This window comes from Ipomoea nil, unplaced genomic scaffold (genome assembly GCF_001879475.1).
Source record: "Ipomoea nil cultivar Tokyo-kokei standard unplaced genomic scaffold, Asagao_1.1 scaffold1770, whole genome shotgun sequence".
Taxonomy (NCBI): Eukaryota; Viridiplantae; Streptophyta; class Magnoliopsida; order Solanales; family Convolvulaceae; genus Ipomoea; species Ipomoea nil.
In genome coordinates, this window is record NW_017618198.1 from 992,732 (window position 1) to 1,006,658 (window position 13,927).

Here is a 13,927-nt window from a genome sequence, read left to right on the forward strand (position 1 = left end):
ATCACTGTATAGACGTACAGTAACACTACCTAGTATTGTATTCCTATAAATCTATAATCCTATAAGTTATAACACACTAACACAATTACACAAACCAAAATAACATATATTAAATACTAAATATATATACAAAATATATATGTATTAGCAGGTCGCGGGCTAAACCCGTGACCCGCCTGACCCGCCCCGTCTGGACCCTTGACCCAGGCGGGACGGACTAAAAAGCCCGCCTCCTGACGGATCAAAATTTGAAGAACCCGTCCCCTACCTACGACGGTACGGGACGGGTCGACCCGGCGGGTAAAACCCATTTTTGACGGCTCTACATGTAGACACCATTAATCTTAACCGGCAAGCCAAGTTCTTTTTTTTTTTTTTTTTTTTTTTTTTTTTTTTTTAAGGAAAATATTACATGTAGACACTTGTATTGAGACCCACATGAAAAAAGGTAGCATATCAATACTCGCCACGTCAGGAAGTAAAATTTATAGAGTATGATTAGAGAGTTTATGTAGTAGAACTCATTTTAAAAACCCGGCAAGCCAAGTTCTATAGTGGTATAGTACATTAGTCATCATTACTCCAACATTCCCCGCATCCGCAACAGCAAAACGTCCCCTTGTAATCCTACCCATTAAAAAACCACAAGGTAAATCAACTTAGTTTGTCTATACTTGACTGGTTCAAACCAATAAGATTAATAGATACCCTACAAAAAGTTAAATTTAAAATTTTGTGATTATCAAGTCAATTGTCCGAACAACTCGATTACAATATAAGATTATTATCATTATTCTTTATGGGGTACTTCACTTATATTCGTATCGCGTAAAAATTGATCCAATCAAGTCTTAATTGTGATCCATTTAAGACAACTCTTTCAACAAAAAAGATATAAGAATTAAACTCGTAATGTTTAGATACACTGGTCATGTCGATTTGGACAAATACGAAATATAAATATATAGGTGTACATGTAAAGAGAGCAAAGTGATTGAACATTAAGAAAAGATTATAGTACCAAATGTGTTATGGTAGTACGACATGGTGTCCTGTAAGAGGTGAGCTGCCCCGCAACAACACCGTTTCACCATGTGCTGTTGCGTAATTAACATTAATAACTATTACTTTTATTTTAAAATAATGAGTAGATGATGGTGACATGCAAACGGATGAAAAATAATTCAAAAAATAAAACCACGATCGGCGATCGTGACTGCCGTTATATGCGCCGGAGAGAGAGCGATAGTATCACGTGAGACCAAATAAAAGGCATAAAGAGTGTTTGGTAAATAGTTTTTAGCTGATAAGATTAGTGAGTTTGATTATAGCTTATTGTAAAAAAATGTTTAGTAAATTAGTTATTAACTGATAGCTGATTACATGCAAAATGACTGTTTTAAAAAGTTAATCAAAAAATTGATTTGAGTATCTTTTTGAATTTTAGCATTTTAAAACAATAAATTGTTACAAAAAGCTAATTAATTAAATACTCATATTGATTCTTTAACCAAATCAAATAGCTAATACTGATCAAATAAACCAAAATTGAATTATACTCTAACTATGTTACCAAACAGGGGCACGGGGCTATAATTTTCAAAATTTATCTATTTGATTTTTTTAATTATTAGTGTTCAAGATTTTTATTTTAGTTGCAATTAGATTGGAATTAAATTTAATTTATTGGTAAAATTGGGCTTGACAAGGGGCCTTGAGTTGGGTAGTCCAAACCCTTTAGACTTTTGAAATATATATATTTGTGTGCAGTCCAAAAAAAAAATTTATTTGATTATTCATGTTATAGATTCTAGGCGAATGGTTATGGCAAATTATGCATTGGACCCGTGTCCACAATGCATTGTGGATACGAGTTCAAAATGACGTCGTTTTTAAGAAAAACACGTCATTCCAGTTTTTTTTAAAAAATAATTAATTTTGTCTCGCCGTTAACGGCGTTATTCGTTTGTGCCATTATGAATGTACAGTTATGACATTATGAATGTAAGTTATAAAATTATAAATACAGAATTCTGACATTATTAACTTACAATTATGAACATAGAGCTCTAAAATTGTGAACATGAAGTTTCGAAAATTATGATTTTACAGTTATTGAATTATGAATGTATAGTTACGGAATTATGAATGTACAGTTATGCAATTATGAATATACAGTTATGGAATTATGAACACAGAGCTCTGACATTATGAACTTACAATATGAACATATAGTGATAAAATTATGAACATAAAGCTCTAAAATTGTGAACATAGAGAGCTTCGAAAATTATGAAGTTACAGTTATTGAATTATGAATGTACAGTTATTGAATTATGAATGTACAGTTATGAAAGTATGAATGTACAATTATTGAATTATGAACATAGAGCTCTGACATTATAAAAGTACAATTATAAACATATAGTAATAAAATTATGAACAAATACTCCTATAATGAATCTGAATTTTTAAAAAAAAAAAAAAAAAAAGATAACAGTGCCGTTGGGCACTGTTACCCGTGTCCAGCATATCCAGAGCATAACGATTGAATGGTTATACCAAAGATTATGATTCAAAACCATTTTCTTTAATGAAAATAAACGGCAGCCATTATTATCATATCAATGTACTATATAGTTAACTCTACAAGAGGAAATGGCATTTGTGAAAACCAATAATACAACGAAGAACGAAAGAATTAATTATATTAGGCCAAACAATTATACATTCCAAAAATCATAATAATTATTCAAAAATTCATTCAACTTCAAACAAAAAAATATGCAACTCCCTCAAAACTAATGCTCTACCCATTCTTGCTCTTGTGTGTAGAGTCCTGTTATACTGGGTTAGCCCTGCACCAATGCCCTGAGGGAGACTCATCTTCTTAGCTAATACTGTTAGTATGAACCGCTTTCGACGCGTCTAAATGGTTAAGCCGACACGTTCCCAATAGGTGTTCGGGGAGCTCCTCCTCTGTGTCCGCCTACAAAGATCATCATAAAGATATTATTATAAGTGACATTGTCATAAAAGTCGAGAAATGAAACACACTGAAACTCGTTCATTTGGAACCTGTACTAAGAATGCCATTTCTATAACAAGATTGTTCAAGTAGCCTAGAACAAGGTTGATAACCCCCCTTGCAACTGTGGATGATCCAACATCAACATCAAGCTGAAAAAACCAAGAAAACATCATAATTTTCTGCAAATGGAAGATCCAAACATCATATGACACCATAAAATGCAGCTACCTACCTCCAAGTAGTTCTGGCCCTTGAAGTAATTCATTTCAAGTGATTGCCCAATCAAACATGACTTCTTGCCCACACTTTGTTTCACTATCCATGATCCCTAAACAAACATCCAGCCAGGCAGGAAATTTTGTTTCAGAATGGAAAACGATTGGTTGCAGATAGATACTGAGAAGAATTGAAGCATGTGCTCCATCTCAACTAAAAGCCCAAGCTGATAGTTAGATCCTCACGTGTGCGGTGGGTTTCAAGCAACACGTGGACCGTAGTCGCGCTTATGGGTGACGCTGAGATGCCTCTGATACCAAATTGAAGCATGTGCTCCATCTCAACTAAAAGCTTAAACTGATAGTTGGATTGCACATTAATGGCTATATATGCTCAATAAGTACTGACCTTAGAGATGTATGGAATGAGCTTAAACTTTGAGTTCCTGAAGGCATCATCTCCATTAACGAAGCGCTCGAGCAAAGGGTTTTCTGCTAGAGGAGTTTTCAGCATGTAATATAGAGCAAGGGAGTATCTTGTTGCTCCTGGAACCTGATATTTGCAACTTTGTGGCATCAGTATATGGTCAATTTCTGGTTTTTTTCTGCTTGTAATGACTATAGTTACCTGAATGTTGACCACAAAGAAGAATTCTGGCCTGTCCTGTGCTGCATATTTCTACAAACCGCGTAAAATTCGAGTAAGATACTATGTATATATATATGTATAGACAGGAAATAGTTCATGAAAAGATACCTGCACAATGCTCCCGGGGCGAGCAGCAAGATTATCTTCGCGAATCTCAGATTGTAGCCAGTCTGCACCAACTATTTGTGTCAATGTGCCTTTTGATGTAATCTGGAAAAAAAAAACCATAAACATGGTATCCTTAAAGACAGCAAAACATGACATCCTTAATCCTTAATTCAAAATGGCAAAAAGAAGAAAAGAGGCACCTTTGAATGGTCTTGGAGATACTTCTCTCCTCGGATTAAAAACGACGAGGTATCAGCAGCAGCCCAACTGCCAGGCATGTTATAACTTGCATCTTTTGGAAGGGTGCAACCATAGCAGCCTTTGGCACCTTCTTCTCCACCGACGATTTCTTGAAAGTTCTTCTGAACTGCAAGATCCTGCAATTTTCTGACAAAACACGCAGCAGAAGATAGTTTTGGTCGAGGCGTTTCATGGTACTCTGGGGTTGTGCTCCTAGGCCATCCATGGTCTGAATGTTCGTCGTCTGAGGCTTCAGGAACATCGAAAAACTCATCAGCCACATCGTCCAGCTCCACAATACTCGAACAAGCTGAAGGGTATTTCTCGGTAGTATCCTCTTCGATCCTCTCAGTAGCAACAACTTCATTCTTGATCTCCTCTTTCTCGCTAACAGGCAACTGGATATCTATTGTTAGCTCATTCATAGCAGGGTCCGGGAAATAGCTTCCAGATTTAGCCTTAAACATCTCCCTCAGTGCTGCAACAATAGATTCCATGAGTGAAAACTGATACAGAAACTGGCACTACTAGAAATTATAGAATTTCCGACCACCTGAAAGTAATCTTAAATCAAGTTGAAAGCAAAAAGTGGTCGGAAATAGCAACACAGATTTTTCCGGATACCAAAAGTGGTCGGAACAAGGCTTTCGACTTGATTAAAATCACTTTCAGGTGGTCGGAAATTCTATAATTTTCAGTAGTGTGGTGTTATTTCATCATAATGAACAGACGATGATCGAATTACCTGCAATTCCCCCAAGCATGTCAATGGTTAAGGATTTCGAGGTTGTTTTTCTTAGATAGGACTTCCAATCAACAGAAAGCATGTGTTTTACAGTACTCGATTTGCCTTGGTTTACAGGAGTTATAACATGTCCACCACCTAAATCATTCCAAACCAAAACCAGAAATGTTTGCATAAATCAATCACATTGTTCACATTGATTATGAGAAAGAGGGTAAAGATTACATTACTTTTAACAGTAGCTCGAACGTATCCCTCTTGTGGTGGACATTTACTGTGGATCACAGAATGATAAAGGATTACTGCATCAAACACCAGAGAATATAATAGTGATTAGGAATGTGTTACTAAAACCAGTGGAAAGATTTGAACTTTATGTTTCTCGAATGCCAATACCGTATGTGCCATCATCCTCTCTTCTCCAGTAACGACGAAGAAGCAGATCTCTTCGTTTAAGCCCCCTGCAGAATAAAAATGTGTTCTTGAAGCAAGAAAGAACCAAGATTCAAGTGTTTTTTGTGTTACCCAAAAGTCTAATTAACTAACCATGGAAGCCAGTGGGTGGTTAGTTGCATGTGGATAATGTCTGTGTGTCCATCAAGGTGCTCAACCACACTGCCCCTACAGAAGCAAAAGTCCCATCTGCAAAAAAAAACCATTCCAATGGTCCACATAAGACATTTGTGTTTCAGAATCTGGAATTCAGGTTCCCATCATTATAAGTTTAAAAGGATTTACTCTGATCTTGAAGGGCCAAGACTCATGAGGGCTTTGAAAATGGCTTCTGAGGTTCCATCAATTACCCCAACAGCCATTATTGCTGGATGGCCATCCCAGTGCTGAAAAAAACAGAAACACATTTCATCAAGTATAACATAACATCCACAGATATCAGAAAGTAGGGGGGGATGGAATGTTAAACAGATCGATCGACAAACCTTCCCGTTTGGATTCCTATCTTTTGCTTCTTTGAATATCCTTAAACCTGAACAAGCAACAGCAGTGACATAAACTAGAACAGGAAAAAACCAATTTCCTTTTTGTTCTTGGACAAGAATTCATCATGTGTATGTACTAATTACCATTTTGAATCCCAAAGATCTTCCATGGACAAGGACCAATAACATCAGATGTCATTGCATCCACGGGAGTAGAAGATGCATCAGTCCGGGCCATCCTCGACGAAACACTCAATCTGAGCACACCAAGATAATCACAGCCCTATAAGTTACTGAATCTGATAACTAGGCAGGATACCCAAAACTGATTCCTTTCTCATTCTTGTTGAAGGGATATGAAGCAAAGAAATTACCTGAAAGGTTGCCATTTTCTTATAGCAGGTGCCCTTAAATTCTTCTCTGGATTAATTGCAGCATCTCTTAAGCACCGGATCCATCTTGCAGCCTCTTCTGGACTATTTGCTCCAAACTACAAAATCTCTGGTTTTATCACTCCACTGAACATTGTGAACTAACTTTTGGATTATATAGAAGAAGCACATGCATGCATGCATATATACCTTGAGTTGATCATCATGGTTAGAGGTGTTACACAAGGTGAAAGTGAAGAACACCTGTAATTAAGGTGCCATAAAATAAAAATGTTAGAATCTAGGATTCAAAGGGGAGGAAACAAATTAAAACTTTTTGTTTGTTTTTTACAGCTTAATTACAGTTATATATATGTCTTTAATTAATTAGTCACATACTTTTCTGTGGAAGTTCTCCCTTCCATTGTCTTGAACATGGATGCAGGAGTCTATTATTGCACTTCTCAATGGCTCCTGACAAGAATAAATTAAATTTCCCAGTTTGATATTGTATATATATTAATTAGTGCTTAAAACTCTAACCCATTAACCTTAAGCAACAATATATATATACATATACATATAATACCTCTCTTCCAGTAATGGGGACTGCCTTATAGCTCTTGAGGCAGTTATCTTCAAGAATGAAGTATCGTTTGCGACAATACTGGAGGCCAAGCCGGTTGAGGCGGATGAGATAAAGCCACCCCTCCATGTTTCCATCGGAAAGAGGCATAACCATTATTATATTGGCACTAAAATCAACAAAAAGCTTCAATCTTTTCTTGTTTTTGAAGAAGGAAACGAAAACCAATTGAACCTCCTCCCCTTCCCTTCGATCAAATGAAGTGAAAGTAATTAATTAAAAGCTCATATCGTCAAAAAAAATCCCTTCTTTTTTCTTCTGGAAAAAAAAAAAAAAAAAAAAAAAAAAAAAGAGAAGGAAGGTGATGAGGAGATGGCGGGCGGAAGGGAGGGGGTGAGAGAGAAGGCAGGGCGAGGATTCTCTGATCCCAGAAAAGGGAATCAGAGAATCAACGTCGTCGGGAGTGGCAGAGGTTTCTCAGAATTGTGAAAACAATGCCATTTTTTCAGTGTCGAGATTTTGGGATTTTATGATAATGGTGAGGAGGAGGACGATGATGTTTGTTGCAGTTTGTCCTGTCTCCACTCTCCACTCTCTTCTCCCCTCCTCCCGTTTGAAAAACCGTTTGTTATAGTTTCTCCATGAGAGAGCGGTAGAGAGAGGTTGACGACATTGTCATTTTACTCATTTCTCCTTCCTCCTTTGACTAAACATGCAGGCCAGGCCGGTAAGAATAATGTAAAAGATAAGATAGGTTGATATATAGTTGATTCATAAATAATAAGCTAATAAAAAAATATTGGAAAACAATGTTTGTTGTCTCCATATTTATACCAGATATATTAGTTAACACATGCGCATTGTGCGAATAATCTAATGCACAATGTGTATTTTTAACTTACGGTCCGTTCAGAATTTATTAAAGTATTATTCAGTATGCTAGTGTATGTATATCAATGTAAGATTATTAAATTTTTCAATAAAGTAAATACTTCAAGAATGTATAACTATGATACGTGGCATAAATGTTGAATTAACCGGTGTAATAGCAGTATTAGAGGAAATTAAGCACAGTCACCGAATAGTACCCAAACATAATTTTTGCAACACAAAATCATATTAATTGACCTGATCCATGCTTCCTCTTGTTGTCATTTCTGCCAAAATGAATTCTTGATTTCATCTACTCCCTCTGGTGTGCTTCACTGCACTTTTAGTGCAATGACGCAGTGCACCTTCAAAAACATAACCAAGTCCCCCCTCCCCTCCCATCCCAAAAAAAAAAAGACAATGATATAATAGACATAATTTTTCATTTGTGTTGAATATATACTGTAAATTAGATGTACCGTTTTATCAATATCTAAGGCGTGATTCTAACTCTTTTTTTTTTTTGAAAGTAAGGCGTGATTCTAACTAATTGACCAAAGTTCATGTTAAATTTTATTTTGTATTTTTAATACACTTATTCATAGCATATGTTTAACAATTATGTCAATTTTGTTTGGGATGATGTTCGAACATAAGACTTTCCTTATTAAAATCGATGAGTAAGTTGACAATAATAAATAGTTAATGGAATATTTTGTTAATTAACAAAGTTTACATTGATGGAATGCGGGGTATTTAGAAAAATTAAATGATATAATATATGATAAAATAGAAAAAAAATAATTAAAAAAATACTAAAATCAAAATAATATGGACCATTCATTTCAACAATACAATTACACCAATATTTGTTAGTTCTCATTAAGGGCCTAACTTAAACTTAATAATTGCAAAGTAAATAAGTTAAAAGAATAATAGTAACTTAATTTTCTAAATTTTTGAATGCTTGGTCGAGCTGGATGACATTTTTTTACAGTTTGATCCAACCTAAAGTTTAACCGGGCCAGTTAATCTAGTTCAAGTAGTAACCAAATAGATTGATATAACAAAAATAAATACACAAATTCATAAATGTATAAGTTATTTTTTTTGTATTTCTCAGTATTTGGTTGTCCAAGAAATATACACACACTTGTCAAAAAAAAAAAACATATTTTGGAGAAAAATATCTTTCAAAATTTTTATACAAAATACATTTTCAGATTCTTCTCTCTTGTTGGACTCTCTTTCTCTCTATCCTTCTCTTCGAGTGGCATTAAAATGTTAAATGAGTGGGTCAACCAGCCATATGCCCAAGTTACTATTTGGACTATATCGAGTTAGACTAAACTATGCCAAACTTTGTGTGTGTATTAACTTGACTTGGTCCAAAACCTAAAAATTTAAAAGAATTCAGTTTTTATATTTTTTTTCCTAAGTTTTTATGTGAGAGTTATTACATTTATCAATTTAAGTAATTAATATTTTATAAGAAATAAATGTATATTATTTGTTTTTTAAAAAATTATCTTAAAAATAAAACAGTTTTCAACAAGTAATATTTTCAGAAATAGTTTTTCACGTTTTCAAATATACCCTTAAATTTTTATGCCTCCAATTTATTCATTTATTTATTTATTTATTTATTATTATTATTATTATTTGTTAAAAATAAAATAATTTGTACTGTTCCCAAATTAATGCGTTTTGGATATTGTTATTTTAGGCCATGCCTTCAAGTCAAGTCTAACTCTACTGCTAATAAATATAGTTGATGTACAGAGTACTCGACAATACAATAAATGTTCATAAATTTATTTGGTTGTGATTTTTAATGTTTATATGTTCCAAACTAAAATTCTGCATGTCTGTTATCCTCTTTACTATTTGTATTTCTACTGTACGTTTGTGTCTCCTAAACTTTGGCAGCCATTTTCTTTCACCAATACTTATCACTAATCAACATTAAACTACTAATTATATACTTGTACTGGCTGCTTATAAACCACATTTTGTAAAATAAAAATGCTCTTTTCCCCTTTCCGAATTGCATTGCCGTTTTTTTTTTTTTTTTTTTTTTTTTTTTTGGAATAAGGTTCAAATTGGCCCCGGAACGTAACATGAAAATGCAATTAGGTCACTGAACCAAAAAAAAAAAAGTACAATTAAGACACTGAATACTCCAAATGTATGCAATTTCACCTGATAGCAGATTACCATCAATTTTAACAGGTTAGCTGCTTACATAGCAGCTGAGTTGGTATTTTTAATAATTTTTAAATAATTTTTAATAATAATTATTAAAAAAAACCCAGCCACCCATTGGTTTTATTTTTTTTTATTTAATTTTATTTCAATTAAAAAAAATTATTATTAAAATTTATTTAAAATATCAACTCATCTGCCACGTAAGCAGGTAACTTGCTAAAATTGATGGTAACCTGCTATCCGGTAAAATTATATACATTTACAGTATTCAGTGGCCTAATTGCACGTTTTTGGAGTGTTCAGTGACCTAATTACGTTTTTTTTTTTTTTTCAACGACCTAATTGCATTTTCAGGTTATACTCAAAAAATATGACATAGTTATAAAACTTGTTACTTTCTAATGCAAGCTAGAATCATGCTCTAACCGCCCAACTACCCTTGGGCTTTGCAATCCTTTTGTTGTTAGAATTAATGGCTTAGGGTTAGGCCATTGGACAGTTAGTAAGGCATTAGTTTAGGCGGATTATAACCAGTCACAATTATTGACTTTCTTTATATATCTATATTATTGCATTATATTGTATGGTTTCAGATCGCTGATGTATATTGCAGTAGCTGAGATCACAGGTTGGACCTGTTGATGTACGTTCCACCCATATAAAAGGTCTGGTTATTAACCTAACCCTAGATAATTCTCACAAAAAGTATTGTTAATTTTAATTATATTAGGTCACCTTTCTTGAAGAAATAATCCAAGCATTGTTACTTGTACGTATTTTTTATTATGGTTATTATATTTTATTATGAGTATATAAACTCGATTTCTTGTTCAATGTTAAGAGCTTATTCTCACTCGATGACAATTATCTGAAACTCTAAAGATGGAGATCATACGAGAAAATAAAGTCAAGCCAATACTAAGAAATAATGGGCAGCCGAATGCTTCTCAAATCGCCATTGTTGTTGGTCATGTAATAATAGACTCTCTTGTTTAATTAATGTCGAGATATCACTTTTTTAGTTGGTTGTATGTAGTTATCTTGTGGTCTGATGACATCTGTTACCATTCTAAATGGAAAGTCGCATATTTGAGTCTCATCACAAATTCACAATCAAGAATGTTGGTATAATCATATTGAACAGATATACTACGTATAAGTTAAGTTGTAGTTACTAAAAAAAAAACTGGTTGTATGGATTAAAATTGGGTAAATGAGCTTTGATAAAATTGGGCATCATTCTGATAAAGAGGCCCATCATTATGTTCTCAAACAAACCCAAACTTAGGAAGAGTTTATTATTATTAATTTTTTTTTTTTGTTTTTTAAATATCCCTTTTTATGAAAAACAACTATATAGCACTTATTCTTTTTTTTTTTCTCCCTTTTTATAACATATACCGTAATAAATAATTATTGAGTGATGATGTAGATAAAGTATATCTTAATTCTTAACCATTGTAGATTCCTAATAGAAGATGAAATTTGTTCAATTACAAATTTACAATGGTCCGAAAACTCAATATACATATTACACTAAAATCAGAAATAAATCCAAGAAAAGAGTTACCAATTGCATTGAAAAACTTATTATACAAATTTTACAATATCAAGTTGATTATTGTCAACACTCTCCTGATCGAAACCGTCACACATGATTTTTCAAGACTAATACTATAATTATTATAAATAAAAAAGGTTAACTTTTTTTTTTTATATAAATAGTAAAAATAATAATATTTTATTTTATTTATAAAAATGCTATTACTTTTAAAATTTATTTATAGTAAATTCATATTATTATTATTCAGTATTGCATGAATTTTTTGAATGATAATGAAAACTCGATATCCATTATCTAAGGATTAGTAAATCCAACTCCTGTGTAATAGCTAATAAATTATAAATGAATAGTAAATCACATTAAGAGTATTTGATGGATTAAATTGATCCGGGTGGTCCGTATGAAATGACCCAATTAATTAAAGGAATGAAGGAATACGATAAATGAAAAGTGATAAATACAAGAAATGTATGCCACAAAAATATAGATTGTATTAATGTTTTGTAATGCTATTACAAGAGAATAAATGATGTCTTAACAAGAGAATTGAATTACATGAGTATTTATACTAATTGCTTTCTAACTGTCCCCAAAAAAAGGGGGAGTTAGTTGTAAGCGCCCGGCCTCTTCGCTGGCCCCCGCCTGGTACCGGCGACCAAGGTCCCGACCGAGGCCTAAGTCAAGCACGGGACTCGGCCTATGTGGCCAAGGGCCGTCAAGCGGCAGGGCTCTACCCCGAAGCCCCGAGTCCAACGGGACCCATTTTGCTTCGTTCCACAGGGTTGGTTTGCTTCGGGTCCATCTCTAATATATCTATCCATATCATATATAAAGAGTTCGATCGAAAGAGTATTGACAAAAATCAAAATTTATATATATGTGTGTGTGATATTAAAAAAAAAAAAAAGGCTAAAGTGTCATCCCGCACCATTAACCATTCCTGATTATTCATGCCGCACCATGATCTTTAATAAGTGATATTTAAAGCCATAAACTATAAAAAAATTTCCATCTAGAACTTTTTACAGGTTTCCTACAAGTTACCGGTAATAATATTGCTGACATAAAATTTTTTATTAGTATTTTTTTGTACTTTTCTTCTTTCGCCTTCGTATTATAATTTTTTCGTATTTTTCTTTTTTCCTAAATGTATAGGCCTGCTCTGCGTTTTTCGCTTCTCGTTTCTCCGATACCAAACTCCGCAGAGCAGGCCTATACAGATCAGGCCTGATCGGAAAAACGCAGAGCAGGCCTATACATTTAGGAAAAAAAAAAAGAAAAATATGAAACAAATTATAATACGAAGGCGAAAGTAGAAAAATACCAAAAAAAACTAATAAAAATTCTATGTCAGCAATATTATTATCGAAAACCTGTAGGAAACCTGTAAAAAGTTCTAGACGAAAAAAAATTATGGTTTATAGCTCTAAATATCACTTATTAAAGTTCATGGTGCGGCATGAATAATCATGAATGGTTCATGGTGCGGGATGACACTTTAGCCAAAAAAAAAAAAAAAAAAAAAAGATTTTGGATTAACGGAAGTTCCTTACGAGTTACGAGCCGTTAATCCAAGCAGAAAAAAACCCCATCTCCCACTTCAAGACCGTCTGGTCCCCGGACTCGAGACACCGGAACTGCTGCTCCGGCCGCCGTGCGCTGAATCTCTGTATCCAATAAAACTTTTTGGGGAAAATAAAAACGTAATTCCAATAAATTAATATTTTGTGCCATTTTTGTCAAACCATAGGAGTTAGGATGCCCCTTTCTACTCAAGTTAAATAAACAAATAATAAACAATAAGGTTTAAAATATATTTTCACACTCTAATTATAAGTGGTCATTAATCTATTAATTATTTAAAAGTATGATATATTTTCGTTTTTGTTTGTGACAAGGAAAGCGCACAATCAATACATAATGGTGAAAATAGTGTTTCCTGTCCTTCAGGTACATGAGTCATGTCTCACTTACTTAGTCAACTATTTTGAAACATATTTTCATATATATTTTTTATAATTACAACTCGCTATCTATTCTTAATTTTTATAATTTTGTTTTATTATTAATGCCTAAAATAAAACATGAATACAATATGAAAATTGAAAAGTAAATAGACATGAAATAATTATTTTATAGTAGAAGAGAATGAGTTGTTTCTTCATGGTGGAATGATGGACATATGACCATTCATGTAGGATAATAGTCATTCATAGAAAATTATGAAGATTTAAGCCATCATTTAGTCCATAACGGTACCAATAATTGTTCTTCAACATCTATTTTGATAATATATTTTTTTTGAAAACAATCTATTTTGATAATATAAGTGTTCTAACAACTAGTTTTGATTGGGTCAATCTTGTGTGTGGGTTATACCAGCAACCCAAAACTCAAATCAA

At 33.4% G+C, this 13,927-nt stretch overlaps 1 protein-coding gene across 1 annotated transcript; it reads right to left on the reverse strand.

Moving 5' to 3' along the window:
• Positions 1 to 2,681: 2,681 nt before the first annotated feature.
• LOC109192261 (protein ENHANCED DISEASE RESISTANCE 2-like) lies at positions 2,682 to 7,447 on the reverse strand. The gene is made up of 18 exons (XM_019342834.1): positions 6,887 to 7,447; positions 6,697 to 6,771; positions 6,508 to 6,561; positions 6,301 to 6,416; positions 6,071 to 6,183; positions 5,927 to 5,973; positions 5,727 to 5,827; positions 5,535 to 5,630; positions 5,385 to 5,449; positions 5,219 to 5,290; positions 4,989 to 5,126; positions 4,204 to 4,721; positions 4,004 to 4,105; positions 3,875 to 3,925; positions 3,656 to 3,799; positions 3,264 to 3,359; positions 3,079 to 3,180; positions 2,682 to 2,989 (listed from the first exon to the last, which is right to left on the reverse strand). Exons 1-18 carry the CDS (start codon positions 7,037 to 7,039, stop codon positions 2,891 to 2,893), a joined length of 2,142 nt encoding a protein of 713 aa, XP_019198379.1. The 5' UTR covers positions 7,040 to 7,447; the 3' UTR covers positions 2,682 to 2,890.
• Positions 7,448 to 13,927: the final 6,480 nt, after the last annotated feature.